The sequence below is a fragment of the Heterodontus francisci genome, chromosome 32, assembly GCF_036365525.1.
Source record: "Heterodontus francisci isolate sHetFra1 chromosome 32, sHetFra1.hap1, whole genome shotgun sequence".
In the NCBI taxonomy this organism is placed as follows: Eukaryota; Metazoa; Chordata; class Chondrichthyes; order Heterodontiformes; family Heterodontidae; genus Heterodontus; species Heterodontus francisci.
This window is the reverse complement of record NC_090402.1, coordinates 2887220-2911990: the sequence shown is the minus strand read 5'-3', so window position 1 is coordinate 2911990 and position 24771 is coordinate 2887220. Positions and strand designations below refer to the sequence as shown.

Genomic DNA, 24771 nt, shown 5'->3' with positions numbered 1-24771 from the left:
GTCGTGTCTTACTAATTTGATTGAGTTTTTTGAGGAAGTGACAAAGATGATTGATGAAGGAAGGGCAGTGGATGTTGTCTATATGGACTTCAGTAAAGCCTTTGACAAGGTCCCGCATGGCAGACTGGTACAAAAGGCGAAGTCACACGGGATCAGAGGTGAGCTGGCAAGATGGATACAGAACTGGCTCGGTCATAGAAGACAGAGGGTAGCAGTGGAAGGGTGTTTTTCTGAATGGAGGGCTATGACTAGTGGTGTTCCGCAGGGATCAGTGCTGGGACCTTTGCTGTTTGTAGTATATATAAATGATTTAGAGGAATATGAAGCAGGTCTGATTAGTAAGTTTGCGGACGACACAAAGGTTGGTAGAGTTGCGGATAATGATGAGGATTGTCAGAGGATACAGCAGGATATAGGTCGGTTGGAGACTTTGGCGGAGAAATGGCAGATGGAGTTTAATCCGGACAAATGTGAGGTAATGCATTTTGGAAGATCTAATGCAGGTGGGAGGTATACAGTAAATGGCAGAACCCTTAGGAGTATGGACAGGCAGAGAGATCTAGGCGTACAGGTCCACAGGTCACTGAAAGTGGCAACGCAGGTGGATAAGATAGTCAAGAAGGCATACGGCATGCTTGCCTTCATTGGTCGGGGCATAGAGTATAAAAATTGGCAAGTCATGCTGCAGCTGTACAGAACTTTAGTTAGGCCACACTTAGAATATTGCGTGCAATTCTGGTCGCCACACTACCAGAAGGACGTGGAGGCTTTGGAGAGGATACAGAGGAGGTTTGCCAGGATGTTGCCTGGTCTGGAGGGCATTAGCTATGAGGAGAGGTTGGATAAACTCGGATTGTTTTCACTGGAACGACGGAGGTGGAGGGGCGACATGATAAAGGTTTACAAAGTTATGAGCGGCATGGACAGAGTGGATAGTCAGAAGCTTTTTCCCAGGGTGGAAGAGTCAGTTACTAGGGGACATAGGTTTAAGGTGTGAGGGGCAAAGTTTAGAGGGGATGTGCGAGGCAAGTTCTTTACACAGAGGGTGGTGAGTGCCTGGAACTTGCTGCCGGGGGAGGTGGTGGAAGCAAGTACGATAGCGACGTTTAAGAGGCATCTTGACAAATACATGAATAGGTTGGGAATAAAAGGATACGGTCCCCGGAAGTGCAGAAGGTTTTACTTTAGACAGGCATCAAGGCATGGAGGGCCAAATGGCCTGTTCCTGTGCTGTACTGTTCTTTGTTCTTGGAGTAGCCATATAAATACCGTGGCTACAAGAGCTGTTGGGAGGCTCGGATTCCTGCATTGAGTAACTCACCTCCTGACTCCCCAAAGCCTGTCCACCATCTACAAGGCACAAGTCAGGAGTGTGATGGAATACTCTCCACTTGCCTGGATGGGTGCAGCTGCAACAACACTCAAGAAGCTTGACACCATCCAGGACAAAGCAGCCCGCTTGATTGGCACCCCATCCACAAACATTCACTCCCTCCACCACTGACGCACAGTGGCAGCAGTGTGTACCATCGACAAGATGCACTGCAGCAACGCACCAAGGCTCCTTCGACAGCACCTTCCAATGACGCCCACATCCCGTGAATGAAGATGTCCTCTACCACCTAGAAAGACAAGGGCAGCAAATGCATGGAAATACCACCACCTGCATGTTCCCCTCCAAGTCACACACCATCCTGACTGTAAACTAGATCATCGTTCCTTCACTGTCGCAGGGTCAAAATCCTGGAAGTCCCTTCCTAACAGCACTGTGGGTGTACCTACCTCACATGGACTGCACCGGTTCAAGAAGGCAGCTCATCACCACCTTCTCAAGGACAACTAGGGATGGGCAATAAATACTGGCCTCGCCAACAACGCCCACATCCCATGAATGAAGAAAAAAAAGTACTGTATCAGTGTTATACAGTTACAGACCTGTACCCACCAGTACTGTATGCTCGTGTTATACAGTAACAGACCTGTACCTACCAGTCCTGTACCCCAGCGTTATACAGTGGTAGACCTGTACCCACCTGTACTTACCCAGTGTTATACAGTGGCAGACCTGTCCCCACCAGTACTGTACCCCAGTGTTATACAGTGACAGACCTGTCCCCACCAGTACTGTACCCCAGTGTTATACAGTGACAGACATGTCCCCACCAGTCCTGTACCCCAGCGTTATACAGTGGTAGACCTGTACCCACCTGTACTTACCCAGTGTTATACAGTGGCAGACCTGTCCCCACCAGTACTGTACCCCAGTGTTATACAGTGGCAGACCTGTTCCCACCAGTACTGTGCCCATATTGTAGCCATATTCCCACGCTATCCCCATATCCCTTGATGTCATTAGCAATTAGAAATTTATCGATCTCCGTCTTGAACTTACTCAGTAACTGAGCTTCCACCACCCTCTGGACAGAGAATTCCAAAGATTCACCACCGTCTGAGTGAGCAAGTTCCTCTTCATCTTAGTGCTAAATGGACTAAATACTCCCCCTTGGACTGGGACTGATGTCCTCGGGGGAGTATTTGCTAGAGTGGTTGGGGAGGCTTTAAACTAAAATGGCTGGGGGATGGGAACCTTTGAAAGGAGTCAGAGGAGGGGAGAACAAAAACAAGAACAAAAGACAGTAAGGGGAATAAGAAAAGTGATTGGCAGAGAAATCAAGGGCCAGAATCAAACAGGGCCACCGTGAAAAATAGTGGGAAGGGGGCAAGTAATGTTAAAAAGACAAACCTTAAGGCTTTGTGCCTTAACGCGCAGAGCATTCATAATAAATTGGATGAATTAATCGTACAAATAGATGTAAACGGGTATGATATAGTCAGGATTACGGAGACATGGCTGCAAGGTGACCAGGGATGGGAAATGAACATTCAGGGGTATTCAGTATTTTGGAAGGACAGACAAAAAGCAAAAGGCAGTGGAGTTGCATTGCTGATTAAAGAGGAAATTAACGCAACAGTGAGGAAAGATATTAGCTCTGACGATGTGGAATCTGTATGGGTAGAGCTGAGAAACACTAAGGGCAAAAAACGTTAGTGGGGGTTGTATATAGACCCCCAAACTGTAGTGGTGATGTTGGGAATGGCATTAAACAGGAAATTAGAGACACATGCGATAAAGGAACATCTGTAATTATGGGTGAATTTAATCTGCATACAGATTGGGCAAATCAAATTAGTCACAATACCATAGAGGAGGAATTCTTGGAGTCTATACGGGATGGTTTTTCTGGACCAATACGTTGAGGAACCAACCAGAGAACAGGCCATCCTAGACTGGGTATTGTGTAATGAGAGAGGAATAATTGACAATCTAGCGGTGCGAGACCCCTTGGGGATGAGCGACCATAATATGATACTCTCCATCTTGATGAAGAATTCTGACATAGTTGATTCTGAGACTAGGGCCCTGAATCTTAGTAAAGGAAACTACGAAGGTATGAGGCACGAGTTGGCTATGACGAATTGGGAAACGTTACTTGTAGGGATGACGGTGGATAGGCAATGGCAAACATTTAAAGAGTGCATGGATGAACTGCAACAATTGTTTATCCCTGTCTGGCGCAAAAGTAAAACGAGAAAGGTAGCCAAATCATGGCTTACAAGGGAAATTAGAGATAGCAATAGATCCAAGGAAGAGGCATATAAATTTGCCAGAAGAAACAACAGACGTGAGGATTGGGAGCAGTTTAGAATTCAGCAAAGGAGGGCCAAGGGATTGATTAAGAAGGGGAAAATAGAGTACGAGAGCAAGCTTGCAGGGAGCATAAAAACTGACTGTAAAAGTTTCTATTGGTATGTGAAGAGAAAAAGATTGAAGACAAATGTAGGTCCCTTACAGTCAGAAACAGGGGAATTTATTATGGGGAACAAAGAAATGGCTGACCAACTAAATGCATACTTTGGTTCTGTCTTCACAAAGGAGGACACAAATATCATACCAGAAATGTTGGGGAACACAGGGCTTAGTGAGAGAGAGGAACTGAAGGAAATCAGTATTAGTAGAAAAATGGTGTTGGGGTAATTGATAGGATTGAAGGCCGATAAATCCCCAGGGCCTGATGGTATGCATCCCAGAGTACTTAAGGAAGTGGCCCTAGAAATAGTGACTGCATTGGTGGTCATCTTCCAAGATTCTATAGACTCTGGAACAGTTCCTACAGATTGGAGGGTAATGTAAACCCCATTATCTGAAAAGGGAGGTAGAGAGAAAGCAGGGAATTACAGACCAGTCAGCCTGACGTCGGTAGTGGGGAAAATTCTAGAGTCCATTATCAAAGATTTTGTAGAACAGCACTTGGACAACAGTGGTGGAATCGGACAGAGTCAGCACGGATTTACGAAAGGGAAATCATGCTTGACAAATGTACAAGAATTCTTCGAGGATGTAACTAGTAGAGTTGACGAGGGGGAGCCAGTGGATGTGGTTTATTTGGACTTTCAGAAGGCTTTCGACAAAGTCCCACATAAGAGATTAACGTGTAAAATTAAAGTGCATGGGATTGGGGGAAGTGTATTGCAATGGATAGAAAATTGGTTGGCAGACAGGTAACAAAGAGTAGGGATAAATGGGTCTTTTTCCGAATGGCAGGCACTGACTAGTGGGGTAGCGCAGGGATCGGTGCTACGATCCCAGCTATTCACAATATGTATGAATGATTTAGATGAGGGAACTGAATGTAATATCTCCAAATTTGCAGATGACACGAAACTGGTTGGGAGGATGAGTTCTGAGGAGGATGCAGAGAGGCTTCAGGGTGATTTGGACAAGTTACGTGAGTGGGCAAATGCAGTATAATGTGGATACATGTGAGGTTATCCACTTTGGTAGCAAAAACGGGAAGGCAGATTATCTGAACGGCTATAAACAGAGAGGGGAATATGCAGCGAGACCTGGGTGCTCTCGTACACCAGTCGCTGAAGGTAAGCATGCAGGTGCAACAGGTGGTAAAAAAGGCAAATGGTATGTTGGCTTTCATAGTGAGAGGATTCGAGTACAGGAGCGGGGATGTCTTGCTGCAATTATACAGGGCCTTGGTGAGGCCACACCTGGAATATTGTGTGCAGTTTTGGTCTCCTTATCTGAGGAAGGATGTTCTTGCTATAGAGGGAATGCAGCGAAGGTTTACCAGACTGATTCCTGGGATGGCGGGTCTGACGTATGAGGAGAGATTGAGTCGGTTAGGATTATATCCATTGGAGTTCAGAAGAGTGAAGGGGGATCTCATAGAAACTTATAAAATTCTAACAGGACTTGACAGGGTAGATGCAGGAAGGATGTTCCCGATGGTGGGGGAGTCCAGAACCAGGGGTCATAGTCTAAGGATACAGGGTAAACTTTTCAGGACTGAGATGAGGAGAAATTTCTTCACCCAGAGAGTGGTGAGCCTGTGGAATTCGCTACCACAGAAAGCAGCTGAGGCCAAAACATTCTATGTTTTCAAGGAGTTAGATATAGCTCTTGGGTCTAAAGGGATCAAAGGGTATGGGGCAAAAGCGGGAACAGGTTACTGAGTTGGATGATCAGCTATGATCATAATGAATGGCGGAGCAGGCTCGAAGGGCCGGATGGCCTACTCCTGCTCCTATTTTCTATGTTTCTATACTTGCCCTTTATTCTGAGCTTGTGTCTCCTAGTTCTAGACCCCACAGTCAGGGGAAACATCCTTTCTGCATCTAACCTGTCTATCCTTTTAAGAATTTTGTAAGTTTCCATGAGATCGCCTCTCATTCTCCTAAACTCCAGAGAATACAGGCCCAGTCTCCTCAATCTCTCCTCATAGGATAATCTCACCATCCCAGGACTCAGTCTGGTGAGCCTCCGCTACAATCCCTCTATGGCAAGTATATCCTCCCTCAGGCAAGGGGACCAGAACTGCACATAATATTCCAGGTACGGCCTCACCAATGCTCTGTACAATTGAAGCAAGACTTCTTTGCTCCTGTACTCAAATCCTCTTGCGATAAAGGGTCACATACCTTTTGCCTTCCTAATTGCTTTCTTTTTTAAATTCTTTCATGGGTTGCGGGTGTCGTATTTGTTGCCCATCCCTAACTGCCCTTGACAACTGAGTGTCTTGCTCGGCCATTTCAGAGGGCAGTTAAGAGTCAACCACATTGCTGTGGGTCTGGAGTCACATGTAGGCCAGACCAGGTAAGGATGGCAGATTTCATTCCCTAAAGGACATTAGTGAACCAGATGGGTTTTTATAACAATCGATGATAGTTTCATGGCACCATCACTGAGACTAGCTTTTTAATTCCATTTTTAAAATTAATTTCATTTAAATTTCACCAGCTGCCATGGTGGGATACGAACCCATGTTCCCAGGACATTACCCCCAGGCTTTTGGATTACTAGTCCAGCGACATTACCACAACACCACCGTCTCCCCTTGCTGCACCTGCATGCTCACTTTCAATGACTTATGAACAAGGACACCTCGGTCCCTTTGGATATCAACACTTTCCAATCTCTCACAATTGAAGAAATACTCTGCACCTCTGTTCTTCCTACCAAAGTGGATAACCTCACACTTCTCCACATTCTTTTCCATCTGTACTTGCCCACTCACTCAGCCTGTCCAAATCCCCTTCAAGCTTCTTTGCATCCTCGTCACAACTCACGTTCCCCCCAAATTTTGTGTCATCCGCAAACTTGGAAATATCACAATTGGTCCCCACATCCAAATCATTGATATATATTGTGAACAGCTGGGGCCCAAGTACTGTTCCTTGTGGTACCCCACTGGTCACAGCCTGCCAACCTGAGAATGACCCATTTATTCATATGCTCTGTTTTCTGCCTGTTACCCAATCCTCAATCCATGCTAGTGTTACAACCAGGTGAGAAAGAGGTCTAGAGTTCCCTTTCAGCCTTCACCTGGTCTTACTGAGAGTAGGCTGATGGGGCGGTAATTGGCTGGGTTGGACTTGTCCTGCTTTTTGTGTACAGGACATACCTGGGCAATTTTCCACATTGCCGGGTAGATGCCAGTGTTGTAGCTGTACTGGAACAGCTTGGCTCGGAAGGCGGCAAGTTCTGGAACACAGGTCTTCAGTACTATTGCCAGAATATTGTCAGGGCCCATAGCTTTTGCAGTATCCAATGCCTTCAGTCGTTTCTTGATATCACGCGGAGTGAATCGAATTGGCTGAAGTCTGACATCTGTGATGCTGGGGACTTCAGGAGGAGGCCGAGATGGATCATCAACTCAGCACTTCTGGCTGAAGATTGTTGCAAATGCTTCAGCCTTATCTTTCACACTGATGTGCTGGGCTCCCCCATCATTGAGGATGGGGATATTTGTGGAGCCACCTCCTCCAGTTAGTTGTTTAATTGTCCACCACCATTCACGGCTGGATGTGGCAGGACTGCATAGCTTAGATCTGATCCGTTGGTTATGGGATCGCTTAGCTCTGTCTTTCGCATGCTGCTTACGCAGTTTGGCACGCAGATAGTCCTGTGTTGTAGCTTCATCAGCTTGACACCTCATTTTGAGGTATGCCTGGTGCTGCTCCTGGCATGCCCTCCTGCACTCTTCATTGAACCAGGGTTGGTCTGCTGGCTTGTTGGTAATGGAAGAGTGGGGGATATGCCAGGCCATGAGGTTACAGATTGTGGTTGAGTACAATTCTGCTGCTGCTGATGGTCCACAGCGCCTCATGGATGCCCAGATTTGCATTGCTAGATCTGTTCGAAATCTATCACGGTGGTAGTGCCACACAACACAATGGAGGGTATCCTCAATGTGAAGGTGGGACTTCGTCTCCACAAGGACTGTGCGGTGGTCAGTCCTACCAATACTATCCCAGACAGATGCATCTGCGGCAGGCAGATTGGTGAGCACGAGGTCAAGTACGTTTTCCCCTCTTGTTGGTTCCCTCACCACCTGCCATATACCCAGTCTAGCAGATATGTCCTTTAGGACTCGGCCAGCTCGGTCAGTAGTGGTGCTACCGAGCCACTCTTGGTGATGAACATTGAAGTCCCCCACCCAGAGTACATTTTGTGCCCTCGCCACCCTCTGTGCTTCCTCCAAGTGGTGTTCAACATGGAGGAGTACTGACCCATCAGCTGAGGGAGGGCGGTAGGTGGTAATCAGCAGGAGGTTTCCTTGTCCATGTTTGATCTGATGCCATGAGACTTCATGGGGTCTGGAGTCGATGTTGAGGACTTCCAGGGCAACTCCCTCCCTACTGTATACCACTGTACCACCACCTTTGGTGGGTCTGTCCTGCCGGTGTGTCAGGACATACCCGGGGATGGTGATGGCAGTGTCTGGGACATTGTCTGTAAGGTATGATTCCGTGAGTATGACTATGTCAGGCTGTTGCTTGACTAGTCTGTGGGACAGCTCTCCCAACTTTGGCACAAGCCCCCAGATGTTAGTAAGGAGGACTTTGCAGGGTCGACAGGGCTGGGTTTGCCGTTGTCGTTTACGGTGCCTAGGTCGATGCCGGGTGGTCCGTCCGGTTTCACTCCTTTTTATTGACTTTGTCGCGGTTAGGTACAACTGAGCGGCTTGCTAGGCCATTTCAGAGGGCATGTAAGAGTTAACCACATTGCTGTGGGTCTGGAGTCACATGTAAGCCAGACCAGGAAAAGACGGCAGATTTCCTTCCCTAAAGGACATTAGTGAACCAGATGGGTTTTTACAACAATGGACAATGGTTTCATGGCCATCATTAGACTAGCTTTTAATTCCAGATTTATTAATTGAATTCAAATTCCACCTTCTGCTGTGGTGGGATTTGAACCCATGTCCCCAGAGCAATACACTGGGTCTCTGGGTTACTAGTCCGGTGACAATACCACTACGCCACCGCCTCCCCCACGTCTAACTTGTCGGAAAATCTACATCAGAACAGTGGGACTCATTCAAAAATGAAATAATGAGAGTTCAGGGCCAACATGTTCCTGTAACGGTGAAAGGGTAGGACCAACAAGTCCAGGGAACACTGGATGTTAAGGGATATAGAGGATTCGATGAGGAAATAAAAAGGAGGCTTATGGCAGATTCAGAGCGCTGAAAACAGTGGAGGCCCTCGAGGAGTATAGAAAGTGTAGGGGGGTACTTAAAAAAGTAATTAGAAGAGCGAAGAGGGGACATGAAAAAACCCTTGCAGGCAAGATAAAGAAAAATCCCAAGGCGTTTTACAAGTATATTAAGGGTAAGAGGATAACCAGGGAAAAGGTAGGGCCCATTAGAGACCAAAGTGGCAATCAGTGTGTGGAGCCGGAGGACATAGGTAAGGTTTTAAATGATTACTTTTCATCTGTGTTCATTATGGAGAAGGATGATGTAGGTGTAGAAATCAGGGAAGGGGATTATGATATACTTGAACAAATTAGCATTGAAAGGGAGGAAGTATTAGCTGTTTTAGCAGGCTTAAAAGTGGATAAATCCCCAGGCCCAGATGAGATGTATCCCAGGCTGTTATGTGAGGCAAGGGAGGAGATAGCAGGGGCTCTGACACAAATTTTCAAATCCTCTCTGGCCACAGGAGGTACCAGAAGACTGGAGGACAGCGAATGTGATACTATTATTCAAGAAGGGTAACAGGGATAAACCAGGTGAGTCTAACATTTATTTATTTATTTATTTAGAGATACAGCACTGGAACAGGCCCTTCGGCCCGAGTCTGTGCTGACCAACAACCACCCATTTATACTAACCCTACAGTAATCCCATATTCCCTACCACCTACCTACACTAGGGGCAATTTACAATGGCCAATTTAGCTATCAACCTGCAAGTCTTTGGCTGTGGGAGGAAACCGGAGCACCTGGCGAAAACCCATGCGGTCACAGGGAGAACTTGCAAACCCCTCACAGGCAGTACCCAGAATCGAACCCGGGTCCCTGGAGCTGTGAGGCTGCGGTGCTAACCACTGTGCCACAGTGGTAGGGAAACTATTGGAAAAAATTCTGAGGGACAGGATTCGTCTCCACTTGGAGAGGCAGGGATTAATCAGGGATAGTCAGCATGGCTTTGTCAGGGGGAGTCATGTCTAACAAACTTGATCGAATTTTTTGAGGAGATGGCTAGATGTGTAGATGAGGGTAAAGCAGTTGATGTAGTCTACATGGACTTCAGCAGGGCTTTTGATAAGGTCCCCCATGGGAGATTGGTTAAAAGACTTGCAGGTGATAGGTAAATTGGCTGTTACAAATTGCCCCTCGTGTAGATAGGTGGTAGGGCATATGGGATTACTGTAGGGTTAGTATAAATGGGTGGTTGTTGGTCGGCACAGACTCGGTGGGCCGAAGGGCCTGTTTCAGTGCTGTATCTCTAAAAAAAATATAACAGCCCATGGGATCCAGGGCAATTTGGATCCAAAATTGGCTTAGTGGCAGGAGGCAGAGGGTAATGGGCGAGGGTTGTTTTTGCGATTGGAAGCCTGTGACCAGTGGTGTATCGCAGGGATTGGTGCTGGGACCCTTGCTGTTTGTAGTGTACATTAATGATTTAGATGTGAATATAGGAGGTATGATCAGTAAGTTCTCAGATGACACGAAAATTGGTGGTGTTATAAATAGTGAGGAGGAAAGCCTTAGTATACAAGACAACATAGATGGGCTGGTAAGATGGGCGGAGCAGTGGCAAATGAAATTTAATCCTGAGAAGTGTGAGGTGATGCATTTTGGGAGGATTAACAAGGCAAGGGAATATACAATGGATGGTCGGACCCTAGGAAGTACAGAAGTACAGAGGGACCTTGGCATACTTGACCATAGATCACTGAAGGAAGCAGCACAGGTAGATAAGGTGGTTAGGAAGGCATATGGGATACTCGCCTTTATTAACCGAGGCATAGAATATAAGAGCAGGGATATTATGATGGAGCTGTATAAAACACTAGTTAGGTCACAGCTGGAGTACTGTGTACAGTTCTGGTCACCACACTATAGGAAGGATGTGATTGCACTGGAGAGGGTGCAGAGGTGATTCACCAGAATGTTGCCTGGGCTGGAGCATTTCAGCTATGACAAGAGACTGGATAGGCTAGGGTTCTTTTCCTTAGAGTAGAGAAGGCTAAGGGGGGACATGATTGAGGTATACAAAATTACAAGGGACACTGATAGGTTAGATAGGAAGAAACTTTTTCCCTTAGCGGAGGGGTCAATAACCAGAGGGCATAGATTTAAGGTAAGGGGCAGGAGGTTTAGAGGGGATTTGAGGAAATTGTTTTTCACCTAGAGGGTGGTTGGAATCTGGAACAAACTGCCTGAAGGGGTGGTAGAGGCAGGAACCCTCACAACATTTAAGAAGTATTTAGATGAGCATTTGAAACGCCATAGCATATAAGGCTACGGACCAAGTGCTGGAAAATGGGATTAGAATAAAATAGGTGCTTAATGGCCGGCACAGACACAATGGGCCAAAGGGCCTGTTTCTATGCTGTATAACTCTATGACCCCGGTGTTATACAGCAACAGACCTGTACTCACCAGTAGTGTACCCCAGTGTGAGACAGTGACAGGCCTATAATCACTAATACTGTGCCCATGTTTTCCAGTGACAGGCCTGTACCCACCCCAGTACTGTATCCCAATGATATACAGAGTTCCGAAGAAGTTAACTCTGCTTCTCTTTTCACAGATGCTGCCAGACCTGCTGAATGGTTCCAGCATTTCTTGTTTTTATATACAGAGACAGACCCATCTCCACCAGTACTGTACTCCAGTGTTATAGTGATAGACCTGTACCCACCAGTACCGTACCCAGTGTTATACAGTGACAGACCTGTCTCCACCAGTACTGTACTCCAGTGTTATAGTGATAGACCTGTACCCACCAGTACCGTACCCAGTGTTATACAGTGACAGACCTGTACCCACCAGGACTGTACCCCAGTGTTATACAGTGACAGACCTGTCTCCACCAGGACTGTACCCCAGTGTTACACAGTGACAGACCTGTCTCCACCAGGACTGTACCCCAGTGTTACAGTGACAGACCTGTCTCCACCAGGACTGTACCCCAGTGTTATACAGTGACAGACCTGTCTCCACCAGGACTGTACCCCAGTGTTACAGTGACAGACCTGTCCCCAGCATTACCGTACCCAGTGTTATACAGTGACAGACCTGTCTCCACCAGTACTGTACCCCAACTTTACACAGTGACAGACACAGCTTAGAAGAACAGAATCCCAATTTGTGTCCTGAGTGCTTCTCTCAGTTCAAGAGAACACAGTGTGAAAATTTGACCCTTCCCCTGTCACACTGAAATGCCACTGACAGGACCAACAGGAAGAGGAAGTTAGGCCTGGAACTAGGGAGGAGGGTGCAACCCCAGACAGGAAGTGCCTCCTGCCAATTATTTCCTGTATGTTCAGGAAGTGTTGCTACTTAATAGCCCATTGCACTTTTGGAGCAGGAAATGACACACTGCAGTTACATAAATAAATGTTTGCTTTGTACACTCTCATATTCAGATAGAAAGCTCCTGTAACAGGCACATCTTGTTCAATGTTGCATCATCCTATTGTGAGGCAGGTACAAAACCTGGTGTTTTTGTTTTAAACTTTGCACTACTTTTACAATAAAAAGAGCTTCTAATTTCCGTACAGTTACTGAGTTAAGCTGATTCTGAGCAACACAGTGTGAGAGAGGTATAATCTATCCCCTCGGCTGCAGTTACTATGCTGGGACTTTCCAGCCTATACTCAGTGGGTGAATGTACCCTCCAATTCTGGTCATAACTGGGGCAAGGAGGGGAGTGTGTTGCAACAACTGGCCTCCGTGTTTCCAAACTGGGAATGAGAATCAGCCAGGATCCCATCCCCAATTCCTCTCCTCTGACCCCAGGAAAATGCCTTGAGCACATTTATGAGGATGATGAATGCAGACTTGATAGTTTCACCCTGCAGTTCCACAGCCCATCCACAATCCCTAGCCAGCATCACATCTGGAAGAATGGCACAGATTGAGGCACCCGTATGTTTAGTTTAGTTTAGTTTAGAGATACAGCACTGAAACAGGCCCTTCGGCCCACCGAGTCTGTGCCGACCATCAACCACCCATTTATACTAATCCTACACTAATCCCATATTCCTATCACATCCCCACCTGTCCCTATATAGTTCCCTACCACCTACCTATACTAGGGGCAATTTATAATGGCCAATTAACCTATCAACCTGCAAGTCTTTGGCATGTGGGAGGAAACCGGAGCACCCGGAGGAAACCCACGCAGACACAGGGAGAACTTGCAAACTCCACACAGGCAGTACCCAGAATCGAACCCGGGTCGCTGGAGCTGTGAGGCTGCGGTGCTAACCACTGCGCCACTGTGCCGCCCTAATGGTATACCGCTTACCATGTACCCCAGCTCATCCTCAGTGCCCTGTACCCCTTTTCAAGTATTTATCCAATTCCCTTCTGAAAGGTATTATTGAATCTGTTTCCACCGCCCTGTCAGGCAGCCTGAACAACTCACTGTGTGAAAACCTTCTCATTTGCCCTCTGTTCTTTTGTCAATGTTCTTAAAGTACTCAGTTTCTCAGGTGGAGACAGCATCAGTGGTTTCATTCTGCTCATATTACCAACACCTCCACTGGCTGCTGCATGGACATACTGAGCAAGGAAGCTGTTCACAGACGTACCTGCGGACTCTGCCCTCCATACCCCATGCTGTGAGATGAAGGGATGGACATTGTGTGTGGTCCCAGCGGCGAGCTGATAACTGAGAAGGGAGAGCTCAACCCATTCACTGGAGAGTTCAAAGTGCTAATAGGTGAATGGAGCTGCCCGGGGGAGCTGATGATGGGGGTGACCCCAGAACCCATCATCTGGGGGTGAAGAGAAGGTGCATTCATGGCTGTTCCAGCAGAATCGCAATTCATCAATACACTCATTCGGGCCGAAGAGTCTGGAAGAAGCAAAAAATCAAATGTTTTAAAATGCCAAACAAAAACGCATCATAAACTTCGTTATACAGTTCAGTTACACACAGCGCGATATCCCATAATACAGGATATTATTATGTCACACATCAACATCCCATAATACAGGAGCCATTGCTAGCATATTTCATGTGCTGCCCAAAACAGTTGGCGGACTATCCAACTGTCGAAGGCATCACAGCCAAGCCAAAACCAGTTCTAAGCCAATGCCCGAGGGACAGCCCCCTTCAGGAGAGAGTGACTGGACAGCGAGCAGGAGGAGATAGTGACTGGACAGCGAGCAGGAGGAAAGAGTCACTGGACAGCGAGCAGGAGGAGAGAGTGACTGGACAGCGAGCAGGAGGAGAGTGTGACTGGACAGCGAGCAGGAGGAAAGAGTCACTGGACAGCGAGCAGGAGGAGAGTGTGACTGGACAGCGAGCAGGAGGAGAGTGTGACTGGACAGCGAGCAGGAGGAGAGTGTGACTGGACAGCGAGCAGGAGGAGATAGTGACTGGACAGCGAGCAGGAGGAAAGAGTCACTGGACAGCGAGCAGGAGGAGAGTGTGACTGGACAGCGAGCAGGAGGAAAGAGTCACTGGACAGCGAGCAGGAGGAGAGAGTGACTGGACAGCGAGCAGGAGGAGAGTGTGACTGGACAGCGAGCAGGAGGAGAGTGTGACTGGACAGCGAGCAGGAGGAGAGTGTGACTGGACAGCGAGCAGGAGGAAAGAGTCACTGGACAGCGAGCAGGAGGAGAGTGTGACTGGACAGCGAGCAGGAGGAGAGTGTGACTGGACAGCGAGCAGAAGGAAAGAGTCACTGGACAGCGAGCAGGAGGAAAGAGTCACTGGACAGCGAGCAGGAGGAGAGTGTGACTGGACAGCGAGCAGGAGGAGAGTGTGACTGGACAGCGAGCAGGAGGAAAGAGTCACTGGACAGCGAGCAGGAGGAGAGTGTGACTGGACAGCGAGCAGAAGGAAAGAGTCACTGGACAGCGAGCAGGAGGAGAGAGTGACTGGACAGCGAGCAGGAGGAGAGTGTGACTGGACAGCGAGCAGGAGGAGAGTGTGACTGGACAGCGAGCAGGAGGAAAGAGTCCCTGGACAGCGAGCAGGAGGAAAGAGTCACTGGACAGCGAGCAGGAGGAAAGAGTCACTGGACAGCGAGCAGGAGGAGAGTGTGACTGGACAGCGAGCAGGAGGAGAGTGTGACTGGACAGCGAGCAGGAGGAAAGAGTCACTGGACAGCGAGCAGGAGGAAAGAGTCACTGGACAGCGAGCAGGAGGAAAGAGTCACTGGACAGCGAGCAGGAGGAGAGTGTGACTGGACAGCGAGCAGGAGGAGAGTGTGACTGGACAGCGAGCAGGAGGAAAGAGTCCCTGGACAGCGAGCAGGAGGAAAGAGTCACTGGACAGCGAGCAGGAGGAAAGAGTCACTGGACAGCGAGCAGGAGGAGAGTGTGACTGGACAGCGAGCAGGAGGAGAGTGTGACTGGACAGCGAGCAGGAGGAAAGAGTCACTGGACAGCGAGCAGGAGGAGAGTGTGACTGGACAGCGAGCAGGAGTAAAGAGTCACTGGACAGCGAGCAGGAGGAAAGAGTCACTGGACAGCGAGCAGGAGGAGAGTGTGACTGGACAGCGAGCAGGAGGAGAGTGTGACTGGACAGCGAGCAGGAGGAGAGTGTGACTGGACAGCGAGCAGGAGGAGAGTGTGACTGGACAGCGAGCAGGAGGAGAGTGTGACTGGACAGCGAGCAGGAGGAGAGTGTGACTGGACAGCGAGCAGGAGGAAAGAGTCACTGGACAGCGAGCAGGAGGAGAGTGTGACTGGACAGCGAGCAGGAGGAGAGTGTGACTGGACAGCGAGCAGGAGGAGAGTGTGACTGGACAGCGAGCAGGAGGAGAGTGTGACTGGACAGCGAGCAGGAGGAGAGTGTGACTGGACAGCGAGCAGGAGGAGAGTGTGACTGGACAGCGAGCAGGAGGAGAGTGTGACTGGACAGCGAGCAGGAGGAGAGTGTGACTGGACAGCGAGCAGGAGGAAAGAGTCACTGGACAGCGAGCAGGAGGAGAGTGTGACTGGACAGCGAGCAGGAGGAGAGTGTGACTGGACAGCGAGCAGGAGGAGAGTGTGACTGGACAGCGAGCAGGAGGAAAGAGTCACTGGACAGCGAGCAGGAGGAGAGTGTGACTGGACAGCGAGCAGAAGGAAAGAGTCACTGGACAGCGAGCAGGAGGAGAGTGTGACTGGACAGCGAGCAGAAGGAAAGAGTCACTGGACAGCGAGCAGGAGACAGACAGACACTGGACAGTGAGCAGGGGGTGGAGAGTCACGGGACAGCGAGCGGGGGGGGGGTGGTCACTGGACACAGGAGGTGAGAGTCACTGAACTGCGTGGACAGTGGGAACCCTGGCTGATTTTAAACCAGTTGAACAAGATGGGTCCTTTGCTACTCAAGTGATTCGTTCATCAGACTTTGAATCAACTGGAAAGGATGACTGGTGGACAATGTTTAACACAACCCAACTGGACAGGGGCATTTAAAACAGCATACTAACAGGAGTAGGACATCCTATCCACAACATACTAGACACTGAGAGAGCAGCAGTACTGAGGGAACACCGCACTGTCGGAGGATCAGTACTGAGGGAGCGCCGTACTGTCGGAGGATCAGTACTGAGGGAACGCCGCACTGTCGGAGGATCAGTACTGAGGGAACGCCGCACTGTCGGAGGATCAGTACTGAGGGAACGCCGCACTGTCGGAGGATCAGTACTGAGGGAACGCCGCACTGTCGGAGGATCAGTACTGAGGGAGCGCCGTACTGTCGGAGGATCAGTACTGAGGGAGCGCCGCACTGTCGGAGGATCAGTACTGAGGGAGCGCCGTACTGTCGGAGGATCAGTACTGAGGGAGCGCCGCACTGTCGGAGGATCAGTACTGAGGGAGCGCCGTACTGTCGGAGGATCAGTACTGAGGGAGCGCCGTACTGTCGGAGGATCAGTACTGAGGGAGCGCCGTACTGTCAGAGGATCAGTACTGAGGGAGCACCGTACTGTCGGAGGGACTGACTTTAAATGAGATGTTAAACTGAGGCCACCTTGTACTCTCTCACATGTCCGTATAAGATCCCATGGCACTATTTTAAAGAACAGCAGGGGAGTTCTCACCAGTGTCCCAGCCAATATCTCCTCAACAGACCATCTGGTCATTATCACATAGCTGCTTGTGGGAGCTTGCTTTATGCAAATTGGCTGCCGCACTGCCTACATTAAAACCATAACTTCACTTCATAAATACGTTTCTTATTGATGAGTTTATTCAAGGTTGAGATCACTAGAGTTTTGAACTGTAGGTGAATCAAGGAATATTGGCGGGGGGGGGGGGGGGTTGGGGGGGGGGAGGAGGAGAAGTTGGGGGGAGTGGATTTGATGTTAAAGATCTGCCATGATCCTTTCGAATGGCTGATGGCCCTCAAGGTGTGGTCTGGCCTCGTCCAGCTCCTATTTCTTATGTTTCTTACACTTAGTTGGTTGGGATGTCCAGAGGTTATACAAGACACTGTTAAAATGCAAGTCTTTCTTTTCCTTCTTGATGGTAGATTGTGCAGTTATATTAACGCTGAGTGCACTCACATCCTTTTGTTTTCGGCGGACCAGGGGGCTTCTGGGTAAGTAAAAACCTATATATTTGGGCTGTTTCTGAACCCGAGACACTACACCTGTAGTGTCTCCCACCCGCCCTCCTCCTCTAACCAAAAAAAAGGACTTGGTGGTGTGTAGATAAGGTAAGGCTTTTTCTATTTCTCTTTTTTTTTTATCGTGAGATTGGTAAAAACTTTTCGTTCCTTTCTCATTTATCTAAGTTTAGCTTAAGATTAAAAATGGCAGGAGATCTCAGACCCGTGTCATGCTCCTCTTGCTCCATGTGGGAGCTCAGGGACACGGCTGATGTCCCTGACTCCTTCACGTGCTGGAAGTGTGTCCAGCTGCAGCTCTTGTTAGACCGCATGACGGCTCTGGAGCTGCGGGTGGACTCACTTTGGAGCATCCGCGATGCTGAGGAGGTCGTGGATAGCACGTTTAGCGAATTGGTCACACCGCAGATTAGGATTTCTGAGGGAGAAAGGGAATGGGTGACCAAAAGGCAGAGAAAGAGCAGGAAGGCAGCGCAGGAGTCCCCTGCGGTCATCTCCCTCCAAAACAGGTATACCGTTTTGGATACTGTTGAGGGAGATGGCTCACCAGGGGAAGGCAGCAGTAGCCAGGTTCATGGCACCGTGGCTGGCTCTGCTGTTCGGAAGGGCGGGAAAAAGAGTGGAAGGGCTATAGTCATAGGGGATTCGATTGCAAGGGGAGTAGATAGGCGGTTCTGTGGTCGAAAACGAGACTCCCAAATGGTATGTTGCCTCCCAGGTGCACGGGTCAGGGATGTCTCAGATCGGCTGCAGAACATTCTGAAGGGGGAGGGTGAACAGCCAGTTGTCGTTGTGCACATAGGCACCAATGATATAGGTAAAAAACGGGATGAGGTCCTACAAGCAGAATTTAGGGAGTTAGGTGCCAAGTTAAAAAGTAGGACCTCAGAGGTAGTAATCTCAGGATTGCTACCAGTGCCACGTGATAGTCAGAATAGAAATGAAAGAATAGTCAGGATGAATGCGTGGCTTGAGAGATGGTGCAGGAGGGAGGGGTTCAGATTTTTGGGACATTGGGACCGGTTCTGGGAGAGGTGGGACTATTACAAATTGGACGGTCTACACCTGGGCCGGACTGGAACCAATGTCCTTGGGGGTGCTTTTGCTAACGCAGTTGGGGAGGGTTTAAACTAATGTGGCAGGGGGATGGGAACCCAATGAGGAGGTCAGTGGACAGTAAGGAGGTAGTAACTAAAGCCTGTAAGGAACTAGATAATGAGGTCAGCGTGACTAAGGGGAAGAGCAGGCAGGGAGCAGATGATGTACGCAAAGGGACTGGTGGTCTGAGGTGCATTTGTTGTAATGCAAGGAGTGTAGTAGGTAAGGCAGATGAACTTAGGGCCTGGATTAGTACCTGGGAGTATGATGTTATTGCTATTACTGAGACTTGGTTGAGGGAAGGGCACGATTGGCAACTAAATATCTCAGGATATCGATGCTACAGGCGGGATAGAGAGGGAGGTAAAAGGGGTGGAGGAGTTGCATTATTGGTCAAAGAGGATATCACAGCTGTGCTGAAGGAGGGCACTATGGAGGACTCGAGCAGTGAGGCAATATGGGCAGAACTCAGAAATAGGAAGGGTGCGGTAACAATGTTGGGGCTGTACTACAGGCCTCCCAACAGCGAGCGTGAGATAGAGGTACAAATATGTAAACAGATTATGGAAAGATGTAGGAGCAACAGGGCAGTGGTGATAGGAGATTTTAATTTTCCCAACATTGACTGGGATTCGCTTAGTGTTAGAGGTCCAGAAGGAGCAGAATTTGTAAGGAGCATCCAGGAGGGTTTTCTAGAGCAGTATGTAAATAGTCCAACTCGGGAAGGGGCCATATTGGACCTGGTGTTGGGGAATGAGCCCGGCCAGGTGGTTGAAGTTTCAGTAGGGGACTACTTTGGGAATAGTGATCACAATTCCGTAAGTTTTAGAATACTCATGGACAAAGACGAGAGTGGTCCTAAAGGAAGAGTGCTAAATTGGGGGAAGGCCAACTATACCAAAATTCGGCAGGAGCTGGGGAATGTAGATTGGGAGCAGCTGTTTGAAGATAAATCCACATTTGATATGTGGGAGGCTTTTAAAGAGAGGTTGATTAGTGTGCAGGAGAGACATGTTCCTGTGAAAATGAAGGATAGAAATGGCAAGATTAGGGAACCATGGATGACAGGTGAAATTGTGAGACTAGCTAAGAGGAAAAAGGAAGCATACATAAGGTCTAGGAGGCTGAAGAAAGACGAAGCTTTGGAAGAATATCGGGAATGTAGGACCAATCTAAAACGAGGAATCAAGAGGGCTAAAAGGGGTCATGAAATATCTTTAGCAAACAGGGTTAAGGAAAATCCCAAAGCCTTTTATTCATATATAAGGAGCAAGAGGGTAACTAGAGAAAGGATTGGCCCACTCAAGGACAAAGGAGGAAAGTTATGCGTGGAGTCAGAGAAAATGGGTGAGATTCTAAACGAGTACTTTGCATCGGTATTCACCGAGGAGAGGGACATGACGGATGTTGAGGTTAGGGACAGATGTTTGATTACTCTAGGTCAAGTCAGCATAAGGAGGGAGGAAGTGTTGGGTATTCTAAAAGGCATTAAAGTGGACAAGTCCCCAGGTCCGGATGGGATCTATCCCAGGTTACTGAGGGAAGCGAGAGAGGAAATAGCTGGGGCCTTAACAGATATCTTTGCAGCATCCTTAAACACGGGTGAGGTCCCGGAGGACTGGAGAATTGCTAATGTTGTCCCCTTGTTTAAGAAGGGTAGCAGGGAAAATCCAGGTAATTATAGACCGGTGAGCCTGACGTCAGTGGTAGGGAAGCTGCTGGAGAAGATACTGAGGGATAGGATCTATTCCCATTTGGAAGAAAATGGGCTATCAGTGATAGGCAACATGGTTTTGTGCAGGGAAGGTCATGTCTTACCAACTTAATAGAATTCTTTGAGGAAGTGACAAAGTTGATTGATGAGGGAAGGGCTGTAGATATCTTATACATGGACTTCAATAAGGCGTTTGATAAGGTTCCCCATGGTAGGCAGGTGGAGAAAGTGAAGTCGCATGGGGTCCAGGGTGTACTAGCTAGATGGATAAAGAACTGGCTGGGCAACAGGAGACAGAGAGTAGCAGTGGAAGGGAGTTTCTCAAAATGGAGACGTGTGACCAGTGGTGTTCCACAAGGATCCGTGCTGGGACCACTGTTGTTTGTGATATACATAAATGATTTGGAGGAAAATATAGGTGGTCTGATCAGCAAGTTTGCAGACGACACTAAGATTGGTGAAGTAGCAGATAGTGAAGGGGACTGTCAGAGAATACAGCAGAATATAAATAGATTGGAGAGTTGGGCAGAGAAATGGCAGATGGAGTTCAATCAGGGCAAATGCGAGGTGATGCATTTTGGAAGATCCAATTCAAGAGTGAACTATACAGTAAGTGGAAAAGTCCTGGGGAAAATTGATGTCCAGAGAGATTTGGGTGTTCAGGTCCATTGTTCCCTGAAGGTGGCAACGCAGGTCAATAGAGTGGTCAAGAAGGCATATGGCATGTTTTCCTTCATCGGACGGGGTATTGAGTACAAGAGTTGGCAGGTCATGTTACAGTTGTATAAGACTTTGGTTCGGCCACATTTGGAATACTGCATGCAGTTCTGGTCGCCACATTACCAAAAGGATGTGGATGCTTTGGAGAGGGTGCAGAGGAGGTTCACCAGGATGTTGCCTGGTATGGAAGGCGCTAGCTATGAAGAGAGGTTGAGTAGATTAGGATTATTTTCATTAGAAAGACGGAGGTTGAGGGGGGACCTGATTGAGGTGTACAAAATCATAAGAGGTATAGACAGGGTGGATAGCAAGAAACTTTTTCCCAGAGTGTGGGATTCAATTACTAGGGGTCACGAGTTCAAAGTGAAAGGGGAAAAGTTTAGGGGGGATATGCGTGGAAATTTCTTTACGCAGAGGGTGGTGGGTGCCTGGAACGCGTTGCCAGCGGAGGTGGTAGATGCGGGCATGATAGCGTCTTTTAAGATGTATCTAGACAGATACATGAATGGGCAGGAAGCAAAGAGATACAGACCCTTAGAAAATAGGCGACAGGTTTAGATAGAGGATCTGGATCGGCACAAGCTTGGAGGGCCGAAGGGCCTGTTCCTGTGCTGTAATTTTCTTTGTTCTTTGTATCCCCTATCTACATAGTTCTCATTAGTGAGTGGGCATGGCTGAGTGACACTACTCCTCGAGAGTGAAGGCGAGACTTAAATACTAAGGTAAATCCCACAGTTGGTGACACATTTCAGGCCCAAGAGGCCTGTGATTTAACACATGCACATCTGCAGCAGCCTCTAGCAAACAACAGGAAGTAAACATGGCACAGAACACAACCACAAACCAGGCAGGTGACAAGCCAATGCCTGGTCACCAGCAGCAGTTACTCTGCACCCTGACACACGAAAGCCTGTTACCCTGAGACAGCCCAGCACCCTTTACAGCATTCAATAGCAAATACAGATAGCTGCTGTGTCTACTGATTCAATACAAGTGAGGGTTCGTGCTGGGACAGCATCAAACACTCCCAAAGCAGGTACAGCACGGGATTAGATACAGGATAAAGCTCTCTTTACACTGTCCCATCAAACATTCACAAAGCAGGTACAGCACGGGATTAGATACAGGATAAAGCTCTCTTTACACTGTCCCATCAAACACTCCCAAAGCAGGTACAGCACGGGATTAGATACAGGATAAAGCTCTCTTTACACTGTCCCATCAAACATTCACAAAGCAGGTACAGCACAGGGTTAGATACAGAATAAAGCTCCCTCTACACTGTCCCATCAAACACTCCCAGGACAGGTACAGCACGGGGCTTGTGAAGAAAGAAGAGTTAACTTTGGAGGGTATCTGACAGTTCTACATTAATGTGGAGCGAGAGGAGTGGAAGCTGGATACTTTGTGTGATCTTTATGAGACTCTCACCATCACTGAGGCAGTTATATTCATCAACACAAAGAGGAAGGTGGATTGGCTGACAGAGAAAATGCTTGCGAGAGTTTTCACCGTCTCTGCGCTGCACGGTGACATGGAACAGGAGGAGAGAGATCTCATCATGAGAGAGTTCCGATCAGGATCCAGCCGTGTTCTTATTACTACTGACTTGCTGGCTCGTGGAATTGATGTGCAGCAGGTGTCCTTGGTAATCAACTATGATCTTCCTTCCAACCGTGAGAACTACATTCACAGAATTGGCCGTGGAGGCCTCTTTGGACGTAAAGGTGTTGCCATAAATCTAATCACTGAAGAGGACAGGCGGACACTTCGTGACATTGAGTCGTTCTACAACACTACTGTGGATGAAATGCTAATGAATGTGGCTGATCTGATCTGATTTGGTTTTGCGAACCTGTGATTGAGGCTGTGAATGCTGACTGGTTTACCTGCAATCGCAGATTCTATTCTTTTAAACTGAGTGTCGCCTGGATGCTCAGAACTGATCATATTGCGTACAGCACTGTTGGTGGTCAGCTTGCTTTTGGAAGCATTCCTCAGCCTTCCTCCTTGAAAGGTTCAGACTGGCGATGGGGTGGGCAAAGAAAATACTTATGGGGTCATTAAAAATTCTGGGTAAGTACTTTTTCAGGCCCAGTCTTCTCTTAGATTTAGTAGCATTAGATATTCTTCATCATGTAACCATGTACTTGCGGACCCGGAAGTATCACAGATGTTTGAAGTCTGCCAACTACGTGAAACATTACTTCAGGATAATGTTTTAGGATTCGGAGTGGAGTGTGGGATAGCATTCTTGGGATGTATGCTAATCACGGACAGAGAACATGTACAAATCTTGCATTGTCTGTATAGTATTTATTAAATGCTGTTCAATAAATTTGTATTTGTTTAAAAAAAAACAGGGCTAGATACAGAGTAAAGCTCCCTCTACACTGTCTCATCAAACACTCCCAGGACAGGTATGATAAGTGTCAGTGATATAAAAGGCTCCGTTATGCTGCTGGGCTACAGGGCTGTCAAAAAGAAAACGGGGTTAGATACAGAATAAAGCTCTCTTTACACTGTCCCATCAAACACTCACAAAGCAGGTACAGCACAGAGTTATACAGAGTAAAGCTCTCTTTACACGGTCCCATCAAACACTCCCAGGGCAGCGACAGTATATAGTGAAGGAGCTGTGAAGCAGTTGGAATAAGCGGTGACAACACACTCCTCAATACGAATCACTGTCAGGCAGCACACATTCGCAGAAAGCTCACAGCAGACAATGGCTACGTATAAAGGCGTCCTCCTATAATATAAAGACCCAGAAAGACCACAGGTTAGCAGATACCAGCTGAGGCCGAGTGTGTGTTGCAGCCTCAGTCCTTTGGGATAGGTGTGCTTCAGGCTTGGAAATAAAGCTAAAAATACTACAGAACTTTGAATTAAAAGTGGTGCTGGAGACAGTGAACGGGTCAGGCTGCATCTTTGGAGAGGAAGCCAGTCAATAATGAGTATGCAACTTTGGTCAGAACAATTTCAATGACGAGTCAACACCTGAATCCCTAACCAGAGTCTCTGTAACAGGTTTTAATTACTTCTCCCTGTCTACTGTTTGCCATGTTCTTCACTGCACTGCCCACCTGTATCTGCCACAAGGTCAGTTGGGAACCCACGTCAGGTTTCTGCCTGGCCTCTGGCAGCGGCTGAGGATGGCGGCACGATGGAAGACAACCTCTCTGCTTTTCCTCTCTATTCCCTCCCTCTCTCACACATACCATTTCTGTTCTTTCTCCACATATGCTGCTCTCCCCCTCTATTCTCTCTCCCTCACTCCATTTCTCTATGATCCTTATATCTCAATTCTCCCTCTCTCTTCCTTTTGAGTCACTTTTGAAGTGCTGTGCCTCTTATTGTTTATGGCATTCAGATTCCGGTTCAATCATTCACTGCAGGAAGTGGCTTTTCTGTACTTCAGGCATATTGTGTTCTTTATCTGCTGTGTAAACAAAGCTCACACTTCGTCGTTTGGTCGTACAAAACTTGAGTATTGCTGAAAACAGAGACATTTTGTTGAAGCTTTTCGTCTTGTACTCATCTGGACATTCTGCAAGAATAACCAATGTAAGGGAAAACAACTTATACTGCATCAGAAGAGAGTGCTGATTGGTTGGCAAGTGGACTCTAATT

The 24771-nt window shown here is 47.9% G+C and overlaps 1 protein-coding gene and 1 pseudogene across 4 annotated transcripts in view; one reads left to right on the top strand and one right to left on the bottom strand.

Moving 5' to 3' along the window:
* LOC137347548 (retinoic acid receptor RXR-alpha-A) overlaps positions 1 to 24771 on the bottom strand; it is a 319476-nt gene that overhangs the window by 177188 nt on the left and 117517 nt on the right. For all 4 annotated transcript variants that reach the window (XM_068012022.1, XM_068012021.1, XM_068012019.1 and 1 more), the window contains exon 2: positions 13627 to 13892. In XM_068012022.1, the coding sequence (XP_067868123.1) occupies positions 13627 to 13878 (252 nt within the window). In that variant the 5' untranslated portion in view covers positions 13879 to 13892. The remainder of the gene's footprint in view (positions 1 to 13626; positions 13893 to 24771) is intronic.
* LOC137347382 (eukaryotic initiation factor 4A-I-like) lies at positions 21959 to 23487 on the top strand (annotated as a pseudogene).